This window comes from Pelophylax lessonae (assembly GCF_965119305.1).
Source record: "Pelophylax lessonae genome assembly, chromosome: 2".
In the NCBI taxonomy this organism is placed as follows: Eukaryota; Metazoa; Chordata; class Amphibia; order Anura; family Ranidae; genus Pelophylax; species Pelophylax lessonae.
This window is the reverse complement of record NC_138769.1, coordinates 493,478,161-493,499,081: the sequence shown is the minus strand read 5'-3', so window position 1 is coordinate 493,499,081 and position 20,921 is coordinate 493,478,161. Positions and strand designations below refer to the sequence as shown.

The window sequence follows — 20,921 nt, the reverse complement described above, 5'->3', positions numbered from 1 at the left end:
ACTGGCCTAAAGTTTTTTTGATGACCAGTATCCCACAGTATAACCTGAAATACAAGTCTTCCCTTGTCCTTCAATGAAGGCAAAAAAATACAGAAAATAGCTGTGTGTTTACCATTTGCCTAGAGTTCAGTTTTCATGCGACAAGGTTTCCTTTACCGAACAGCTAAAAAAAAAAAAAAAAGGTACAAACTTACCAATTGGGTTCCTGTCGAAAAACAACACCGGTGCACGCAGGAGTGACTGGAACATTTGGTTGTGCAAAGCCTGAGCAGCAGACACAAGGACTTGAAACACCAGTAAGCTACGCAGAATCCCAAATATGATGGTAGCCACAGTTAAACCTGAAAACATACACAAATATGTCATGTACTTCACATATAAGGAGCAACAGTACTGCAATATGTGACAGGCTAAATCTTTATTTAAAAAAGCACAAAGATTCAACAAACAGTATTTCACAAAAGTGAGTACACCCCTCACATTTCTGTAAATATTTTATTATATCTTTTCATGTGACAACACTTAATAAATGACACTTTGCTACAATATAAAGTAGTGAGTGTACAGCTTGTATAATAATGTAAATTTTCTGTCCCCTCAAAAATAACACACAGCCATTAATGTCTAAACTGCTGGCAACAAAAGTGAGTACACCTCCAAGTTAAAATGTCCAAATTGGGCCCAAATTGTCAATATTTTGTGTGGCCACCATTATTTTCAAGCACTGCCTTAACCCTCTTGGGCATGGAGTTCACCCGAACTTCACAGGTTGCAACTGGAGTCCTCTTCCACTCCTCCATGACATCAGGGAGCTGGTGGATGTTAGAGACCTTGCGCTCTTCCACTTTGCATTTGATGATGTCCCACAGATGCTCAATAGGGTTTAGGTGTGGAGACATGCTTAGCCAGTCCATCACATTTACCCTGAGCTTCTTTAGCAAGGCAGTGGAGGGGTGTTTGGAGTCGTTATGTTGGAATGCTGCCCTGCGGCGCAGTCTCCAAAGGGAGGGGATCATGCTATGCTTCAGTATGTCACAGTACATGTTGGCATTCATGGCTCCCTTAATGAACTGTAGCTCCCCAGTGCTGGCAGCCTGTTTTGAGTGGAACTTTTCCTGTTAAACCACTGTATGGTCTTGGCACCCGTGCTGTAGCTCAGTTTCAGGGTCTTGGCAAACTTCTTATAGCCTAGGCCATTTTTATGTAGAGCAACCATTCTTTTTTTTTAGATCCTCAGAGAGTTCTTTGCCATGAGGTGCCATGCTGAACTTCCAGTGACCAGTATGTGAGTGAGAGCGAGAACACCAAATTTAACACACCTGCTCCCCATTCACACCTGAGACCTTGTAAAACTAACGAGTCACATGACACAGGGGAGGGCAAATGGCAAATTGGGCCCAAACTGAACAATTTCACTTAGTGTTGTCACAAAAGATATAATAAAAAAATGACAAAAATGTGAGGGGTGTACCCACTTTTGTGAGATACTGTATTTATTATATGTTCTCCAACCTAATGCATGGTAAAGGCAGCCACATTTCATATGTTTTTTTATTCTACTTATGACATACACATTTTAGTCAGTATGTTTTTATTTTGCATAAAACATACCAATATCGCAATAAGAGAAAAGGGATGCATGTGCATCTTGGCATAGAAACCTATGACTTCAAATTTGAACCGATCAACCAATAAATCAATAATAGATCACAAAATATTTAACATATTATAAATATAGTGGTGAAATTAAAAACCATCAGGTGTAGCAAATTCTCTACACTTCATGAGGATACTATTGGAAGGGCATCGGTTATCACGAAAAAAAAAAAAGAAAACCTCAACCAAGATGAAAAGCAAAATCAAATCCAAGTATAACTACAGGTTTCGATCTGATCCTAAACCAATTTCATTTTAATAAAATAAAGTAAGTATATATATATATATACACACACACATAGAAAAAAAAATATATGATCTATCTACATATATACACACACATTTATATATATATATATATATATATATATATATATATATATATATATACACACACACACATTTATTTATTTATATATATATATATATATATATATATATATATATATATATATATATATATATATATATATATATACACATATATATATATATATATATATATATATATATATATATATACACACACACACACACACACACACACTGCACAAAAAAAATTAAAGGAACACTTTTTAATTAGAGTATAGCATCAAGTCAATTAAACTCATGAAATAGTGATCTGGTCGGTAAAGTAGCAGAGGGGGTTGTTATTCAGGTTCAGCTGCTTCGGTGTAACAAATTAACAACAGGTGCACTAAATGGGCAACAATGAGATGATCCCCAAAACAGGAATTGTTTTACAGGTGGAGGCAACTGACCTTTTTTTCCCTACTCATCTTTGCTAACTGTTTTTCACTAGTTTTGCAATTGGCTAGGGTCAGTGTCACTACTGGTAGCATGAGGCGATACCTGGACCCTATAGAGGTTGCACAGGCAGTCCAACTTCTCCAGGATGGCACATCAATACATGCCATTGCCAGAAGGTTTGCTGTGTCTCCCAGCACAGTCTCAAGAGCATGGGGGAGATTACAGGAGATAGGTAGTTACTTTAGAAGAGCTGGACAGGGCCATGGAAGGTCCTTAACCCATCAGCAGGACCGGTATATGCTCCTTTGTTGGAGGAACAGGATAAGCCCTACAAAATGAAATCCAGCAGGCCACTGGTGTGAATGTCTCTGACCAAACAATCAGAAACAGGCTTCATGAGGGTGGCCTGAGGGCCTGACATCCTCTAGTGGGCCCTGTTCTCACTGCTCGGCACTGTGGAGCTTGATTGGCACTGAACACCAGAATTGGCAGGTCCGCCAATGGCACCCTGTGCTTTTCACAGATGAGAGCAAGTTCACCCTGAGAACATGTGCCAGATGTAAAAGGGTCTGGCGAAGTCGTAGAGAATGTTATGCTGTATGCAACACCCTTCAGCATGACTGGTTTTTGGTGGTGGGTCAGTGATGGTCTGGGGAGGCATATCCATGGAGGGAAGCACAGACTTCTACAGGCTAGACATCGGCACCCTGACTGCCATTAGGTATCAGGATGAAATCTTTGGACCCATTGTCAGACCCCAAGCTGGTGCAGTGGGATCTGGGTTCCTCCTGATGCACAATACCTGGCCTCATGTGGCGAGAGTATGCAGCCAGTTCCTGGAGGATGAAGGAATTTATAACATTATATGGTTCCCATGCTCGTCTGACCTAAATCCAGTAGAACACCTCTGGGACATTATGTTTTAGTCCATCCGACGCCACCAGGTTGCACCTCAGTCTGTTCAGGAGCTAAGTGATGCCCTGGTCCAGATCTGGATGGAAATACCCCAGGACACCATCCATTTCATTAGATCATGCTCTGACATTGTCAGGCATGCATACAGGGAGTGCAGAATTATTAGGCAAATTAGTATTTTGACCACATCATCCTCTTTATGCATGTTGTCTTACTCCAAGCTGTATAGGCTCGAAAGCCTACTACCAATTAAGCATATTAGGTGATGTGCATCTCTGTAATGAGAAGGGGTGTGGTCTAATGACATCAACACCCTATATCAGGTGTGCATAATTATTAGGCAACTTCCTTTCCTTGGGCAAAATGGGTCAAAAGAAGGACTTGACAGGCTCAGAAAAGTCAAAAATAGTGAGATATCTTGCAGAGGGATGCAGCACTCTTAAAATTGCAAAGCTTCTGAAGCGTGATCATCGAACAATCAAGCATTTCATTCAAAATAGTCAACAGGGTCGCAAGAAGCGTGTGGAAAAACCAAGGCGCAAAATAACAGCCCATGAACTGAGAAAAGTCAAGCGTGCAGCTGCCAAGATGCCACTTGCCACCAGTTTGGCCATATTTCAGAGTTGCAACATCACTGGAGTGCCCAAAAGCACAAGGTGTGCAATACTCAGAGACATGGCCAAGGTAGGAAAGGCTGAAAGACGACCACCACTGAACAAGACACACAAGCTGAAACGTCAAGACTGGGCCAAGAAATATCTCAAGACTGATTTTTCAAAGGTTTTATGGACTGATGAAAAGAGAGTGAGTCTTGATGGGCCAGATGGATGGGCCCGTGGCTGGATTGGTAAAGGGCAGAGCGCTCCAGTCCGACTCAGACGCCAGCAAGGTGGAGGTGGAGTACTGGTTTGGGCTGGTATCATCAAAGATGAGCTTGTGGGGCCTTTTCGGGTTGAGGATGGAGTCAAGCTCAACTCCCAGTCCTACTGCCAGTTTCTGGAAGACACCTTCTTCAAGCAGTGGTACAGGAAGAAGTCTGCATCCTTCAAGAAAAACATGATTTTCATGCAGGACAATGCTCCATCACACGCGTCCAAGTACTCCACAGCGTGGCTGGCAAGAAAGGGTATAAAAGAAGAAAAGCTAATGACATGGCCTCCTTGTTCCCCTGATCTGAACCCCATTGAGAACCTGTGGTCCATCATCAAATGTGAGATTTATAAGGAGGGAAAACAGTACACCTCTCTGAACAGTGTCTGGGAGGCTGTGGTTGCTGCTGCACGCAATGTTGATGGTGAACAGATGAAAACACTGACAGAATCCATGGTTGGCAGGCTTTTGAGTGTCCTTGCAAAGAAAGGTGGCTATATTGGTCACTGATTTGTTTTTGTTTTGTTTTTGAATGTCAGAAATGTATATTTGTGAATGTTGAGATGTTATATTGGTTTCACTGGTAAAAATAAATAATTGAAATGGGTATACTGTATATTTGTTTTTTGTTAAGTTGCCTAATAATTATGCACAGTAATAGTCACCTGCACACACAGATATCCCCCTAAAATAGCTAAAACTAAAAACAAACTAAAAACTACTTCCAAAAATAGTCAGCTTTGATATTAATGAGTTTTTGGGGTTCATTGAGAACATGGTTGTTCAATAATAAAATTAATCCTCAAAAATACTCATTTGCCTAATAATTCTGCACTCCCTGTACAAGCATGTGGTTGCCATACTATCTACTGAGTACCATTCTTGAGTTGCTGCAATTAAATTTCAGCAAAATGGACTAGCCTGCTGCATCATTTTTTCACTTTAATTTTCGGGATGTTTTTGAATTTAGCCCTCTGTAGGTTGTTAATTTTCTTTTCCATCAAACAATGTGGCATCCTTTTCGTTCCTAACACATTAATCATTCCATATCAGTATAGATATCCAGAATATTTTTCCCATTGAGAGCTGATGTGTTTTCAATGTGTTCCTTTCATTTTTTTGAGCAGTGTATATTATATATATCTCACAAAAATTAAAAAAAGAATAAAAAAATATTGTAAACACATTTTCTACAAAAGTAAATAGAAATAAAAAAACAGAGTGTAAACCCTTGGGGCTCAAAGTATCTAATCAGTGAATCCAAATAACTTTCTGTTTTCTTAAATTAAGTTCTCAATTTCCACATCGTCATTTGTGTGATCAATTACCATATATTTAAGTTGTGACACTGAATATCTCTTTTACATGAAATGCCTTGCTAATGGAAATTTGTCAAGTTTGTCCCAAATAGAATATTTATCTTAAGCAATGCATTTCTTAAACCTGGGTAATTTACCCTACATATAAAAGCCTGCATGGACACTTAATAAAATATATCACATATGAGGATTGACATGTATAATGGTCCCTTTTCTGTATACTGTATCACTTGCGTTAATGAGAAAAACACTTCCCTTTAGTCATGTTTGTTCAATGTATACAATTTAAACAGGGATAGCCATTATTACGTGGACCCAAAAAATACGATTTTTGTAAGATCTTACCGATGACCATCGACAGACGCAGCCTCATCTCCATGAGCTGAGTGGGTTATGCTCCTCCCATCAGGAGTAGTCTAGGCAGGAAAATTTTAAATGTATACGCCCTAGTGGCTGTCCCTCCAGGCATAAACCCCACTGCCACAGTCCAGCACATCAGTTTTGTTTTAAAGCAGTGAAGACAAAAGAACCAACCCCAAACAGAGGGGCGGGTGCTGCGTTTGTCCATGAACTTTAGAGGAAAAGATATTACGGTAAGATCTTAAAGATCTTATTTTTTTCTATCGTCCATCGACAGACGCAGCCTCATCTCCATGAGCTGAGTGGGACGTCCCAAAGCAGTATAGGCATGAGGGGTGGGAAAACCACAACCAGACAGTAACGTCAACTCCAAGAGGCTAAACATAGCTCAACCAAACAACATGAGCTCACCCAGGTAAAAGACCCCTAAGAGAATAACAAAAAAACATTCTCTTATGAAACAGCAGCCTGCAAAACCTTGTGGCCAAAAGAGGCATCTTCAAATTTTGTAAAGGTGTGCACAGATGACCAAGTCGCTGCCTTACAAACTTGTACAACAGAAGCCTGATGGCAAAAAGCCCAAGAGGCACTCAGCGCTCTAGTAGAATGCGACCCTTAATTAAATAAGCCTGAACAACCGTCTGCCTGATCCATCTTGAAATGGTTGCAGCAGATGCAGCCAATCCTTTGCGAGGACCGTCCGGAAGGACAAAGAGAGAGCCTGACTTCCCGAAGCACTCCATAACCGTCGGATTAACCATTATTGCCCAAACCACATCCAGACAGTGCAGACGAGCAGAAGTGATAGCCACTAGGAAGGCAACCGTCTGCAACAAAGAGAGCAGAGAAAGCTCTCTATTATTCTCAAACGGAGGCTTTTGAAGAACAGACAAAACCAGATTAAGATTCCACAGCGGTAATAGGGATCTCCTCGGAGGTGGGCCAGATGACGCTCCCCCCTGAATGAAGGTGCAAAACTATGAGCAGCCAACGGACGTTGGAAGTAAATAGCCAAGGCCAAAACCTGGCCCTTGATAGTACCCAACGCCAAGCGCTGCTCAACCCCCTTTTGTAAAAAGGCCAAAACCCTATCTATAGAAAACAAGTGAGGGTGCAGGTGCAGCGATTCACACCAAGAAATGTACGATGTCCATGTACGATGATAGATCTTCTTAGATGTCGACTTCCTGGCCTTCAAAAAGGTAGGAATCAGAGAGCCCTCTATCCCTCAACACCTTGCTTTCAACAGCCAAGCCGTTAAACCCAGCTTAAAGCAGGATGGAAGATCGGTCCTTGAGATAGTAGATCTTCCCGCAGAGGAAGACACCATGGAGGATCCACAACCATTTTTACCAGCTCTGAGTATCAAGATCGCCGGGGCCAGTCTGGTGCCACCAGAATGACAGTAATGCCTTCCATCGCCACCCTGCAAAGAAATCTTGGCAGGAGAACTAGCAGAGGGAAGGCATATATCAGGTGATACTGACTACAAGGAGCCACCAGAGCATCTGTGGCATCAGCCAGAGGATCCCAAGACCTGTTACAAACCTCTGAACTTTCCTATTGAGGAGAGACCGAACAGATCTACCTCCGGAGTCCCCCACCGGGCACACAGGAGATGAAACACCTCCGGATGCAGGGACCCCTCCCCCTGATCCAACACCTGACGACTCAGGTAATCCGTTTGCCAATTCTCCACACCCGGGATGTGGACTGCGGAGAGAGCTGGGACATTGTGTTCCGCCCACACCAGAATCTCAGCCACCTCTTTGGCCACCAGGGCACTCCTGGTGCCCCCTTGATGATTCATTTAAGCCACGGCCATGGCATTCTCCGACTGGACCTTAACAGGAGAGCCGTGTTACAGACTCGTCCAGTGAAGCAGGCAGAGCTTGATCGCCCTCATCATACCTCGCCGACGTAACAAGGCAAGCATGGGAGCCAGGACCTTTGAAAAAGAATTTGGGAGCCGAGGCGAGACCAAAGGGTAACGCCACAAATTGAAAGTCCTCCTCTGCCACCGCAAAGCGGAGAAATCGCTAATGTCTCTCGAATATGGGGACGTGGAGATGCGAATCTTTGAGATCGCTGGAAGCCAGAAAATCCCCCCAATTCAAAGATGCCGCCACTGACCTTATGGACTCCATTCGAAACTTCTGCACCCCCACAAAGCGGTTCAGAGCCTTGAGGTCCAGGATTGGACGCACCTTGCCCTCCTTTCTGGGCACAGTGAGCAGGTTTGAATAGAAACCTTGAGAGCGTTCCTGCGGAGGAACCAGCACAATCACCCCTTGAGCCAGGAGAGCTTGCACAGCCTCCCCGCAGATCCTTCAAACGCTTCGGAGACAGGTGAAGATTCGACTGAAAGAACCTGTCCCCTGGCCGGGACCAGAATTCGATCTTGTACCCGGAGCAAATCAGTTCGCGAACCCAATCGTCCTGAATGAAGGAAGTCCAGGGTTCCTGAAGGAAGCGCAGACATCCCCTCACCTCTGACACATGCTCATGCTGATGAGGACTTGTCTGTCGCACCGGACTGGCCGGCCGTGGGCTTGCCCAAGGGTTTCTTAGCTCCTCCAGAAGTTCTGAACGGCTTACCTTTTTCTTGCGCCCCGTAGGCACGAAAAAACGTTTAGGAGCAGAAAAGTAGAGACCCCGCTTAGTACGGGGAGTCTTACCCTTGGAGGATTGAGGAAGAAGAGTACTCTTCCCGCCAGTCAGGTCCTTGATTAACTCATCCAATGAGTAGCCAAACAAAAGGTCTCCCAGAAAAGGGAGATCAGCTAAGGCTTTCTTAGAAGCTCTTCAACCAAACCATGCGTCTTAAAACAATGCCCACAGCAGAAACCCTGGCCACCAGGGGAGCCTGCATTTATAGACGCATCCACAGGAACACCAGAGCCTGGATCACCTGGTCCAAGAGTTCCAGCTGTTCCGGATGAACCATCTCGGGGTCCAAGGACTCTCGCAAACCCCTAATCCATTCCATCACTATCTGTGACACTAACACAGACACTAAAATCGGTTTCAAAATAGAACCCGCCAGCACATGAAGATGGCGGGAAAGGGATTCCACCCACCTGTCCACTGGATCCATAAAAACTAGGGAATCCTCTACAGGCACAAGGGTAGATTTGTTCAATCTGGAAACTGGATGGTCCACTTTAGGTGGCACCGTCCAACGGTGGGAGACCTTTTCAGCAAAAGGGTACCGACGTTTAAAGCGTTTAGGCACCACTAACATGGGCTTAACATGCCGGCATTGGTCATTCACATTATCATTATCGTGAAAGGTGTCGGGACAAGGAAAAACCCTGTCAGCCCCCTGAGTCCCTGCCGGCATGGGCTCATCAGCCAATTTTAAAGTATCCCGCACTGAAATAATCAGGGCTTCCACTAAGGCTCGTTCCCGCACTGCAGCTGAAGAGGACAGGTCCTTTACACCATCTAACTGCGAGGACAGCGACCCCTCGGGTAGAGGGGCGTCTAGGGCGACCCCATCAGCCTCGGAATCAGAGGACACCTCCATAGAAGGAGAAGGCAGCGGCCGTTGCCTCCCACCTGAAATGGGGGTGCTGTCAGCCGCGGGATACTTAGGGCGTTCAAGGTCGTCGTGTCCCGGCGAGGCATCCGCTCGCAGGCTCATCCCCCTCTGGAAAAGGGGGACCGTCGTGGTTAGGTCTAGGTCAGAACTATAACCTGCTCACGCTTGTAAGCCAGACTGGGGGGACCAAAAGGATCTAGATTATCCAGATTATCCAAAGCCCCAGCCGGCATCGTTGCTTGCAAATCACCAGGAAAAGTCTTCCCTGAACACTAGCTAGCAAGTGAGCAAAGAGAAATAAAATCAAAATATTCTTAAAACAAATAAGAAAATGGAAACCGGAGTCCCAGCAGGAAACCTAGGTCCTACTCCTTCTCTAGGCAGAAACAACCTGATGTGCTAGGCTGTGGCAGTGGGGGTTATGCCTGGAGGGACAGCCCCTGGGGCATGTACATTCAAATTTTCCAGCCTAGATTACTCCTGATGGGAGGAGCATAACTCACTCAGCTCATGGAGATGAGGCTGCGTCTGTCGATGGATGATCGAGAAATATAGTTAGTGGAATCTGTGGGCGATATTAGTTAGATCTAACCAATCTATGGTGAATAGTTTTCTCCCGCAACGATAGGAAGGTAAAGGTGGAAAATAAAACTCTGGGACAGATGGATAATTATTATTTAGAATTTACCAGTGTTTTTTAACAAAATTAAAAACACTGGTAAATTATAAATAATAATTATTAAATGGTTTTGAAGAAGGGCGCTATCCGTTTAGCCTGAAACTGTTAAGCTTGAATACTTTAAATACAACTGTTTTATATTTTCATTAAAAGAAAAAAACATTCCATTCCTTTTTCTCTATATATATGGCCTGTGGGAGGGCCTGATTGCTTTGCACTTACTCTAATACTCTAATCACTGCAGTGCACCTCACCCTTTGGACTGGATGGTGTATACAGTATCTCACATTTTTGTAAATATTTTATTATATCTTCTTATTGGACAACAATGAAGAAATGACGCTTTTTTACAATGTAAAGTAGTGAGTGTACAGCTTGTATAACATTGTAATTTTGCTGTCCCCTAAAAAAAACTCAACAGACTGCCATTAATGTGTAAACCACTAGCAACAAAAGTGAGTAAACCCATGAGTTAAAATGTCCAAATTGGGCCCAAAGTGTCAATATTTTCTGTGGCCATCAATATTTTCCAGCACTGCCTTAACCCTCTTGGGCATGGAGTTCCCCAGAGCTTCACATGTTGCCACTGGAGTCCTCTTCCACTCCTCCATGACGACATCACGGAGCTGGTGGATGTTAGAGACCTTGCGCTCCTCCACCTTCCATTTGAGGATGCCCCACAGATGCTCAGTAGGGTTTAGGTCTGGAGACATGCTTGGCCAGTCCATCACCTTTATCCTCAGCTTCTTTAGCAAGGCAGTGGTCATCTTGGATGTATGTTTGGGGTCGTTATGTTGGAATACTGCCCTGCGGCCCAGTCCATGAAGGAAGGGGATCATGCTCTGCTTCAGTATGTCACAGTACAAGTTGGCATTCATGGTTCCCACAATGAACTGTAGCTCCCCAGTGACGGCAGCACTCATGCAGCCCCAGACCATGACACTCCCACCACCATGCTTAACTGTGGGCAAGACACACTTGTCTTTGTACTCCTCACCTGGTTGCCGCCACACAGGCTTGACACCATCTGAATCAAATAAGTTTACCTTTGTCTCATAGTATAGCATCAAGTCAATAAACTCCTGGAATATTGATCTGGTCAGTTAAGTAGCAGAGGGGGTTGTTAATCAGTTTCAGCTGCTTTGGTGTTAATTAAATTAAGAACAGGTGCACTAGATGGGCAACAATGAGGTGACCTCCAAAACCAGAATGGTTTTACAGGTGGAGGCCATTGACATTTTTTTCCCTACTCATCTTTTCTGACTGTTTTTCACTAGTTTTGCATTTGGCTAGGGTCAGTGTCACTACTGGTAGCATGAGGCGATACCTGGACCCTATAGAAGTTGCACAGGCAGTCCAACTCCAGGATGGCACATCAATATGTGCCATTACAAGATGCTTGCTGTGTCTACCAGCACAGTCTTAAGAGCTTGGATGAGATTCCAGGATACAGGCAGTTACTCTAGGAGAGCTGGACAGGGCTGTAGAAGGTCCTTAACCCACTGGAAGGACCGGTATATGCTCCTTTATGCAAGGAGGAACAGGATAAGCACTGCCAGAGCCTGCAAAATTACCTCCAGACACCATTCCTTGTCTCATTAGGAGCATGCCCCAACATTGTCAGGTATGCATACAAGCACGTGGGGTCATACTAACTACTGAGTACCATTTTGAGTTGCTGCAATGAAATTTTAGCAAAATGGATTAGCCTACTTCATCATTTTTTCGGGGTGTCTTTGATGGAAATGAAAATGATCAACCTACAGAAGCCAGAATTCAAACGATGTGGCATCCTTTCGTTGCTAACACATTACCCAGTCCGTATCAGTATAGATATCCAGCATGATAACTTTCCCCACTGAGATCTGATGTGTTTTTAAAGTCCTCCTTTATTTTTTGAGCAGTGTATATTAAGGATGCACCATTATAGCCATCAAAAACTATTGGCGGAAAAAATGGATTTTTGTAAGAACTTACCGTAAAATCCTTTTCTCTTAAGCTCATTGACAGACGTAGTCTTCTTGATTCTCAAGAGCTGGGTTATGTTGTCTCCGCAGGAGTAGGACTAGGCAGAAAGACAAAACGTTCTGGCTCCACCTTAGGGGCAGTCCCTGAGGGTATATCCTCCCTCTCTCTGCTACAGGGAATCAGTTCTGTTTAAAGCAGTACAGAGAATTTAACTAAACCCAACTCAATGATAGAGGGGCGGGTACTACGTCTGTCAATGAGCTTAAGAGAAAAGGATTTTACGGTAAGTTCTTACAAAAATCCATTTTTCTCTATCGCTCATTGACAGACGTAGTCTTCTTGATTCTCAAGAGCTGGGACATCCAGAAGCAGTGCCACAAATGAGGGGTGGGATTGACAAAATCAAATCCAATCTAGAAGGCCCAACCGGTGCCAAACTAGAAGTTTTAAAGGCTCATTATAAACAAAGAATGAGACTAAAGAAAAAATTTTCCAACGGAAAAAAACCCTCGAGGTAGACCACTGGTCTCCTCAAATTGCGGCCTGCAAAACCTTGCGGCCAAATGAGGCATCAGACGATGCCATTACATCAACTTTATAATGTTTAGAAAAGGTATGCACCGACGACCAGGTAGCCGCCTTGCACACCTGGACCACTGACGCCTGATGGCGAAAGGCCCATGACGCACTAAGTGCCCGAGTGGAGTGCGCCTTAACAGGGAACGGGGGCTCCCGACCCTTAATAGAATAAGCCTGCACTACCGTCTGTCTGATCCATCTGGAAATGGTCGCGGCAGATGCAGGCAACCCCTTTTTGGGTCCATCTGGGATCACAAAAAGTGAATCCGTCTTACGAAACGAGTCTGTCGTTTTCAAGTATACCCTGATCGCCCGGACCATCGCCCGGACCACATCCAAGGAGTGTAAAGCAAACTCCCGAGGATGACTGGGCTTAGGACACAGGGAAGGTAATACAATTTCTTCATTCAGATGAAATTCTGAAACCACTTTTGGTAGGAAGGATGGATTCGGACGAAGAACCACCTTATCTCTATGAACCACCAGATATGGTGAACGACAAGATAATGCGGCCAGTTCTGACACCCTGCGTGCAGAAGTAATAGCCACCAAGAAGGCCACCTTCTGACTAGACAGAAAAAAACTGATTCCCTGTAGCAGAGAGAGGGAGGATATACCCTCAGGGACTGCCCCTAAGGTGGAGCCAGAACGTTTTGTCTTTCTGCCTAGTCCTACTCCTGCGGAGACAACATAACCCAGCTCTTGAGAATCAAGAAGACTACGTCTGTCAATGAGCGATAGAGAAATAGGGTTATCAGCGTTTTACTGATATAGAAAAAAACGGTGCTGATAATGGCATATTGTGTCCTATTGACTTCAATGTGAAATCATGCCCCACTAACTTCAATGCAAAATTGCGTCCCACTGACTTCAATGCAAAATCGCGTCCCATTCACTTCAAAATTTTAAATTTTTTAACTGTCCGTTTTGGTTTTTGGCCAAGTGCATCCTGAATTTTTGGCACTGGAAATTTCATTTCGGTGCACCACTAATATATACCAATTTGAAGTAAAGCTCCGGTTTTGTTTAATAATGTGATATTATTGCATGCATAAAATTATGTATCATATTCAAAAAGATACCATAAAAGCAGATGGTACATTACCTGCATAGACTCCAAGATACAATCTGTTATCTAACTTCTCTGTTTGGGTTACATTGGTTCCAACAATGACATCAGTAACATTCAGCTTCTCTTGCGCTGATGCCCTAACACATAAAAACAGAATCATCTCATCAGAACTCTCACTGGAAACATGTCACTATCAATAGGGTTGAGCACATGATAGCGAGGCTACAGTGCTGTCACCATTACTTCGTGCCTCTCTACACACTGAACCAAATGCATGCGCCCGGCCAGAACGTTTTAAAAGAATATTCACTACTGGATAGCTCAGTAAAATTAACCCGTGGCCAGGTTTTGAATATTTAAAAAAAATGACATTCTTAACAAACATGTTTTAAAACAGGTCTTCGCTGACCTCTGTGGCTGCGGACACTGGAGCAATACTTTAAATTAACAAGAGAAGCACTGAAGTCTCTCAAGTTGGCAGCTGAGTTCATGCTGGCCCTAATTCACCTCCTCTGTATTTACATTAGAGATTAGAAGAGTGGCAAGCTGCACTCCATCAATGCTAGGCAGACTACATGTCCGAAGAAAGGGCCCTATGTGGTCCTGAAATGTTGCTTATGTGATCATAGAAACAAAGAGCTTTGCAGTTTGAAACAAGCTTATCAGTGTACTGACATCATATTTCATCTGTTGTATGTTGTGTATAGTGACCAGATGGGAGTTGTTGCAGCCCCCTTTTTATCACATGGTTGAATCTCATATGGTGTGCAAAACGGATCTGAGCAATTCTGTTGTGAATTCTGAAAATGAATTGCACCAAAGTGCACATAGCTAGAGAGGGCAATGAAGAGCTGTTTAAAAGCAAATTAACTGCTTGTTAAAAAATGTAAATATTAAAATGTCAATAGCCTGGCCAGATTTAAATCTAGGGCATGCTTACACAGCCAACTACTACAATGTAATGTGCAGGGCCATGTTCTGACAGCACAGGATGTACAGGTGTTGCGTCCATCCCCGTGCTGGCAGTCCCATAGATGTCTAGACACGCGATACACGGCTGCACGGACACAGCTGTTTCCCAATGCGACATCCGTGCAGATGCATGTGCTCCCATGGCGAGTTTTGGAACATGCACCCACATCCACAGAGATTCACATTGTGACACAGCTGCTGTGTCCATGCAGCCATGTGACCCAATAGGCATCTATGGGACTGCCAGCATGGGGATGAACACAACACCTGTGCATTCCTGTGACAACAGGACATGGCCCTGCACAAAACACTGAAGTAAATGGCAGTGTGAAAGGGGCCTTAGGGCTTGTTCAACCAAGTCATGCCCTGTAATGTAATTTTATGAGAAGCCTTACTAGAAAAAAAAAAAGGGTGGTAATAATGTTTGAAACAAAAATAGGTAGGATATTGACAATTTTAGGCAGCAGAAAAGAAGGGGGAGACAGAAGAGGGGGTGTAGATAGATAGAATAGCTTTATACTTGGCATGTAAAATATAGTGTATCATTTTCAAGAATATACAAATGTGGAAAACACAAAATGTAAGATGAAAATAATCCAATTAGAGCACAAAACAAAACAATTATTGCATATTTTTTTATACTGCTCATGAGGTTAAGTCCACCGAAAACTGCAATTTCAATTTTTGGTAGACACTAAGACGTAAAACCCTCTAACAGTTTCTTATATCACTAAGGAACTATTGGGTAGAATTGTGCTTGTAATCTAGGGTCTGTACAGCTGCTATACCCAATATCCAAGGCTTCAAAATAAGAAGCTGGGGATGTTTTAAAATGACGTTTTAATACTTGGTTGATAAATCAATCTGTACTTGCTTACTTCAATTTTGCTCATTAGGAATGCAAAGGCTGCTTCTGGTTTAGCAATGCTACACAATAGTTGTACTTTGCTGTGCTCTCTGCTACCATTATTTCCTGCTTTGATGACACAGTGTGTATAAGGGGTGAATAGGACAAGAAGTGAGAGGAAATTTTTAATACACGAATACCAGTCTAAAGACTAAACAAAGATGTGTTTTTGAACTTTAGTCCATCACAAATTCTTTATTCCAAGTGTTTATCTATATAGTTTTTAGAAATCTTACCAGTAAGAAAGCCACCAGTCTTGCAAAACATAGGCCACCTGTATAAGCACAATAAATGAAGTTAGATACAAACCTATACATTTTCCATGAATAAAGAAACGTCTCAGTGATGCTACTAGTCAATAGATACTAGCAAAGACTACTAACTTAGGGTTTCTTTACTTGTTTTTAACAAGTGACAGAGGACATAATTTTCAAGTTACATTTTTTTAATTTCATTGTCTTAAACTGCACTAGAATAATGGGAGAGCCAAAGTGTCTGGCATGAAAAAACTGAGATATTTTTTCTTTCACACACTGATAAATGGCAGACAAGGTCAGCATTGCAAGATCATGCTTTGAGGATCCCCTGCAGCAAGTAGAATTTATTGGCGTACAAGATGCTAAAACAGGCAGTCAATTAGTATTTTTAGTGGAGCAGTAACACAAGAAACAGACAGTGCCTCAACAAGATATGAAAGACACAAACCATCAGAACAACAATATAGCCAAAATAAGAAAAACTTCAGTTCTCACATTACTGTATCCACAGCAAAATAGTATATTTTAATTGATTGCTATAAATCACTATTGGCGGCCATGGAGGTTACAATTGTCGTTGCCCAGCAACCAGGAAGTATAACAATAGGCGGACCTGACGTGACCATACGCTGCTCCTGATGACGTCATTGATGACGAAACGCGTAGAGCGTGGTCACGTCAGTTCCGCTTCCTGTTGACTGAGAAGCACATCCGGCCGGTGGAACGCACCGCGTCCCGGAACAACCGCTACACAAGGGTGTTGCGGTCCCTAGGACATACATGCACTTTTTCTTCTATATTGAATGTGAGTATTGTAATTTATGTTTAATAAAGCACCTTTGTATTACAATACTTCACTATTGGAGTCCCTTTTTTCTTCCTTCACCCAGATCTCTCTCATTTATATCGGAGTACTTATGAGGAGTCATTACCTACCAATTTTCCCTGGAGAAGAATACACTATAAGAGGTCGGGATTAAGTGGATTATTAACCAGCCTTCGGAGGGACCCTTGAGAGTCACCCCAAACGCTGTTTACCCCTGTGGGGGTACCATCATCTGGTGAGTGCGGGAGCAATAGGAGGGGAGCACTTATTCCTTATACTGAGCACCCCCACCATTTTTTGGAACCTCTGGAATCCACCTTCTCCTGATAATCTCTTCTCCCTCTACAACTTGGGACTTATTTATATTTGATTATTTGTGGCACCAGAATCTTTATGGTTACTTTTATGGTTATTTCTATGGACACTTTATACAATTTGCTGGGACACTGTTTATGATTTGATCATTTCACATATTGCTTATACTTTTTGGCTTACCAGCACACTGATGCACTTGATTATTAGCACCTTAATTGTTTAATATTTATCTATTTATTCTAGCTACTGAATTTATGCAATATACCACTTTATGTATTGATTTTATTAATGTGTTTCAGAATTGGATCAGATTTATATTTTTTATTGTCACATACCGAATCCATTTTATCACTTATATTTGCACTAATATTTATTATTTATTCACAATAGACCTTTATCAACTTTTTAAACATATAATAATTTAGTTTTACATATACATTTTACACATTATAATGATCCATTATATCACGTTCTAATTTATGATCTGACACTTTTACTTATTTATTTCACGTCATCAGTGTACCCATTGATATATTTATATTCCCTAATTTATATGTCTGACAGCGCCATTTACCTCCAATTTTCCCACATAAATCACTTCATTTTGCACTGCTCTATGACTTTTGTATCTCTAGAGCAGTATTTCTCCTTCCCTGTTCCATGACACATGTGTCTCAGTCTTACATGCTATGCATTGCCTGGTTCTGCATTTTACACGGCACAGACCCCCCTATAAACAGCAACTATTGTGTAAGGACATAATTATTACTGTTAATAATATTACATAATCTGTAACAATCTAATATAATCTTATTATTTACATAATATTGTGTAAGGAACATAGTAAGATTACAAATGGACACCATGAACACACAATTTCTCCTCTTTACTAGTTTAGCTCCATCAGCTATTTTGTAAGAATCTGTTTCTCAACTGGGTGTCCAGACGGTTTGGGTTGTGCGTGCGCTCTAAAATAAGTGTGCAATATCAGTGACAATGGGCTCCATTCACAAAGCGTTATCTTACCACATCTGAGTATGTGGTAAGATACCACACAGCATTTTTTTTTTTTAATTTTGTCACTCACTAAAAAAATGCTACTAAAATACAGCATGCGCTTTTTATTTAAAAACATGCCATATTTTAGTAGTGAAAGCCTGCAGTAATTTAACACCGGCAGCAGCTGGCACCCTTAGCAACACTGTAAATAGCTGACTGTTAAGGAGCGGGAGGCTGCCCTGCGGTTCCCTGCTGACAGCTGAATGTAAAAAAAATAATTGCCAGCAATTTAAAGTTTAGGGGGGAAAAAAAAAAGTGTGGGGTCTCCTCCAATCCATACCAGGCCCTTTGGTTCCGATATGGATTTTGAGGGGAACTCACAGGTCCAAATTTTTTAAAAATTGGTGTGAGGTCCCCCCCCCCCCCCAAAATCTATACCAGACCACATGCCCAACATTGGGAGGGTGCTTTGGGGACAAGGGCCTCTAGCCCATAACCCTGGCCGGTGTTCTGAGGGCATGCTGGGTCAGTGACGTCACAAGGGGGCGAGGGTGGCCCCGCCCCTTCTTTTCTTTAGCGGCGGGAGGCGGCAGAGCGGTCAAACAGCGGAAGCCTTCTTCAGAAGTGGAGCCTTTTTTTTCTTGGGGTCAGCAGTGTTTTTTTTTTCTTCGGGTCATTCATCATGATAGACTATGAATCTACACCGGGGAACTTTTTTTTTTATTGTTTTTTTTAATAAAGGACTTGTCAAAAACTGCCTCCTGTGGTTTTTTACACTACACTTTTTTTGGATGAATGAGTAGGGGTACTATGTACCCCATTACTCATTCACGGTGGGGGGGGGCGGGATCTGGGGGCTTGTTAAGGGGGGCTTCAAGATTTCGAGCAGCCCGCTGCCCCCAGACCCCCCACAACCACTGGCCAGGGTTGTGGGAAAAAGTCCCTTGCCCCCCCCCCCCAATGTTGAGAGTATGTGGCCTAGTATAGTGGTATGGTTCAGGAAGGGAGGGGAGGGGCTCGCTCATCGCTCCTTTTCCTGACCTGCTGGGCTGCATGCTCAGATAATGATCTTTGGGGGACCTCAAGCAATTTTTTTTTAAAGGGCCTGGTATGGATGGGGGGGGGGGGGGGACCCAACACTGTTTTTTTTCTTGCCGGTGTTCCGTTAAAAAACCCTACCCATGAAAATTCCTACCCTCGTCACTTCCGGTGAGGGTACGTCAGACATCAGCTGAGCCGCTGCCCAGTGAGCATGCGCGCACAGTAAATGATCTCGGCTTCCGTGAAAAAACCCTACCCTGCTTTCCAGTCCTTAAAGCGGCGGCTTCCCATCAAAATACCCTACCCTCGTTCCCCGGCGGGTCCAGAAAAATTTAAAAGTGCCTCCTAACGGAAAAAAATGTATATATATTAATCAAAATGGAATGATAAAAAAAATATATTTATATATTTTAAATTTTACTACATTAGAAGACACTTTTACATATTCCTCGACCCGCCGGGGAACGAGAGTAGGGTATTTTCACGGGAAGCCGACATCATTTGCTAACAAAACGCTTTAAGCACTGGGGACGAGGGTAGGGTTATTTCACGGGAAGCCGTTGTAACGTTAAAAAAACCCTACCCCGTGAAAATTCCCTACCCTCGTCAATTCCGCTGTGAGCCGATCATTTACTGCCTGAGCATGCGCACTGGGCAGCGGCTCAGCTGATTCATGACGAACGTGCACAAGAAGTGATGAGGGTAGGGAATTTTCATGGGGTAGGGTTTTTTAACGTTACATCAGCATATCCTTTTTTTTACATTCAGCTGTCAGCGGGGAACCCCACTGATGGCTGATGACTCATCAGTTGTTAAGGATGTGGCGGCTGCCCGCTCTTTAATAACCATGTTGTTTACTGGTTGTTAGGAATGCCGGTAGCTGCTGGTTCCTTAAATATGGCATGACGGGACCACTATTTATTTACCGCATGCATTTATTTTTTACTTTTGTGAATTTACTTTAACATCTGTTTTATGCAGTATTTACCAAGCACTTTTGCTTTATGTGATAAATACCACATAAAGCAGTAGTGCATTGACATTTTCAGGAGCGCATTCAGTAGTTGGGAAAACACCTAAATACTGCATGCGATCTGCTTTTGTGAATGGAGTCCACTATCACAATAGCAGGTCGTGGTGAAAGAAGCAATGGTGTACAGAAAAAAAGCAGAGCATAGCTGAACAGAGAAGGAAAAGGAACGAGTTGGACTGTACCAAGAGGGAGGTGAAAGCAGTATTGTGCAGGGGAAGACAGAGAAAGGAAAGGTCAGTGCTGTGTACAACACAGCCAAGAAGAGGAAAGCAGAAAAGAATTGGGCAAAGAGCAGAGCTATAAAAAGGAAATGGCAGTTTTGTGAAGAGAGCATAGCCGTGAAGGGGGTAATTCAGTAGCGTACTTAGAAAGCATAGCTGTGAAAAAGAAAGGGTAGTATTGTGCAAAGCATAGCCTTGAAGATGAATGGGCAGTACTAAGCACAGCCATAATTGCTGAGAAGAGGAAAGGGCAGTATTATGCTGAGAGAGCATAGCAACGAAAAGGAAATAGCCCTACTGTGCAAAAAATAGCATTGAGCAGGAGAGAGCGAGAGCATATCTATAAAGGAAGAAAGTTGCAGAAGAGCAGAATTTACCAAAGAAGGAGGTAATATTGTGTAGAATAGTAAAAAAAAAAATAATGTGAAAAACATGGAAGCTGCATTTAATACTGACACGTACCTGTGCTAGGATGTTTAACAATAAAAGAATAAAAAGCATCAGATATCTGGACCCAGACAGGAAGTATTTCTTGTACACCTTGAAGCCAACAGTTCCCTCAGATCGGCTCTCCTCTGGAACTGAAGTCAGCACAGGTTCAGTCTGTTACAAAGGACACAGGCACCACAAAAACATGT

At 42.9% G+C, this 20,921-nt stretch overlaps 1 protein-coding gene across 1 annotated transcript in view; it reads right to left on the bottom strand.

Moving 5' to 3' along the window:
- ABCC4 (ATP binding cassette subfamily C member 4 (PEL blood group)) overlaps positions 1 to 20,921 on the bottom strand; it is a gene marked incomplete at its 5' end in the record, with an annotated part of 504,496 nt that overhangs the window by 260,157 nt on the left and 223,418 nt on the right. The window contains 4 exons of the mRNA XM_082245314.1: positions 195 to 341; positions 13,746 to 13,849; positions 15,828 to 15,865; positions 20,746 to 20,886. Of these exons, the coding sequence (XP_082101440.1) occupies positions 195 to 341; positions 13,746 to 13,849; positions 15,828 to 15,865; positions 20,746 to 20,886 (430 nt within the window). The remainder of the gene's footprint in view (positions 1 to 194; positions 342 to 13,745; positions 13,850 to 15,827; positions 15,866 to 20,745; positions 20,887 to 20,921) is intronic.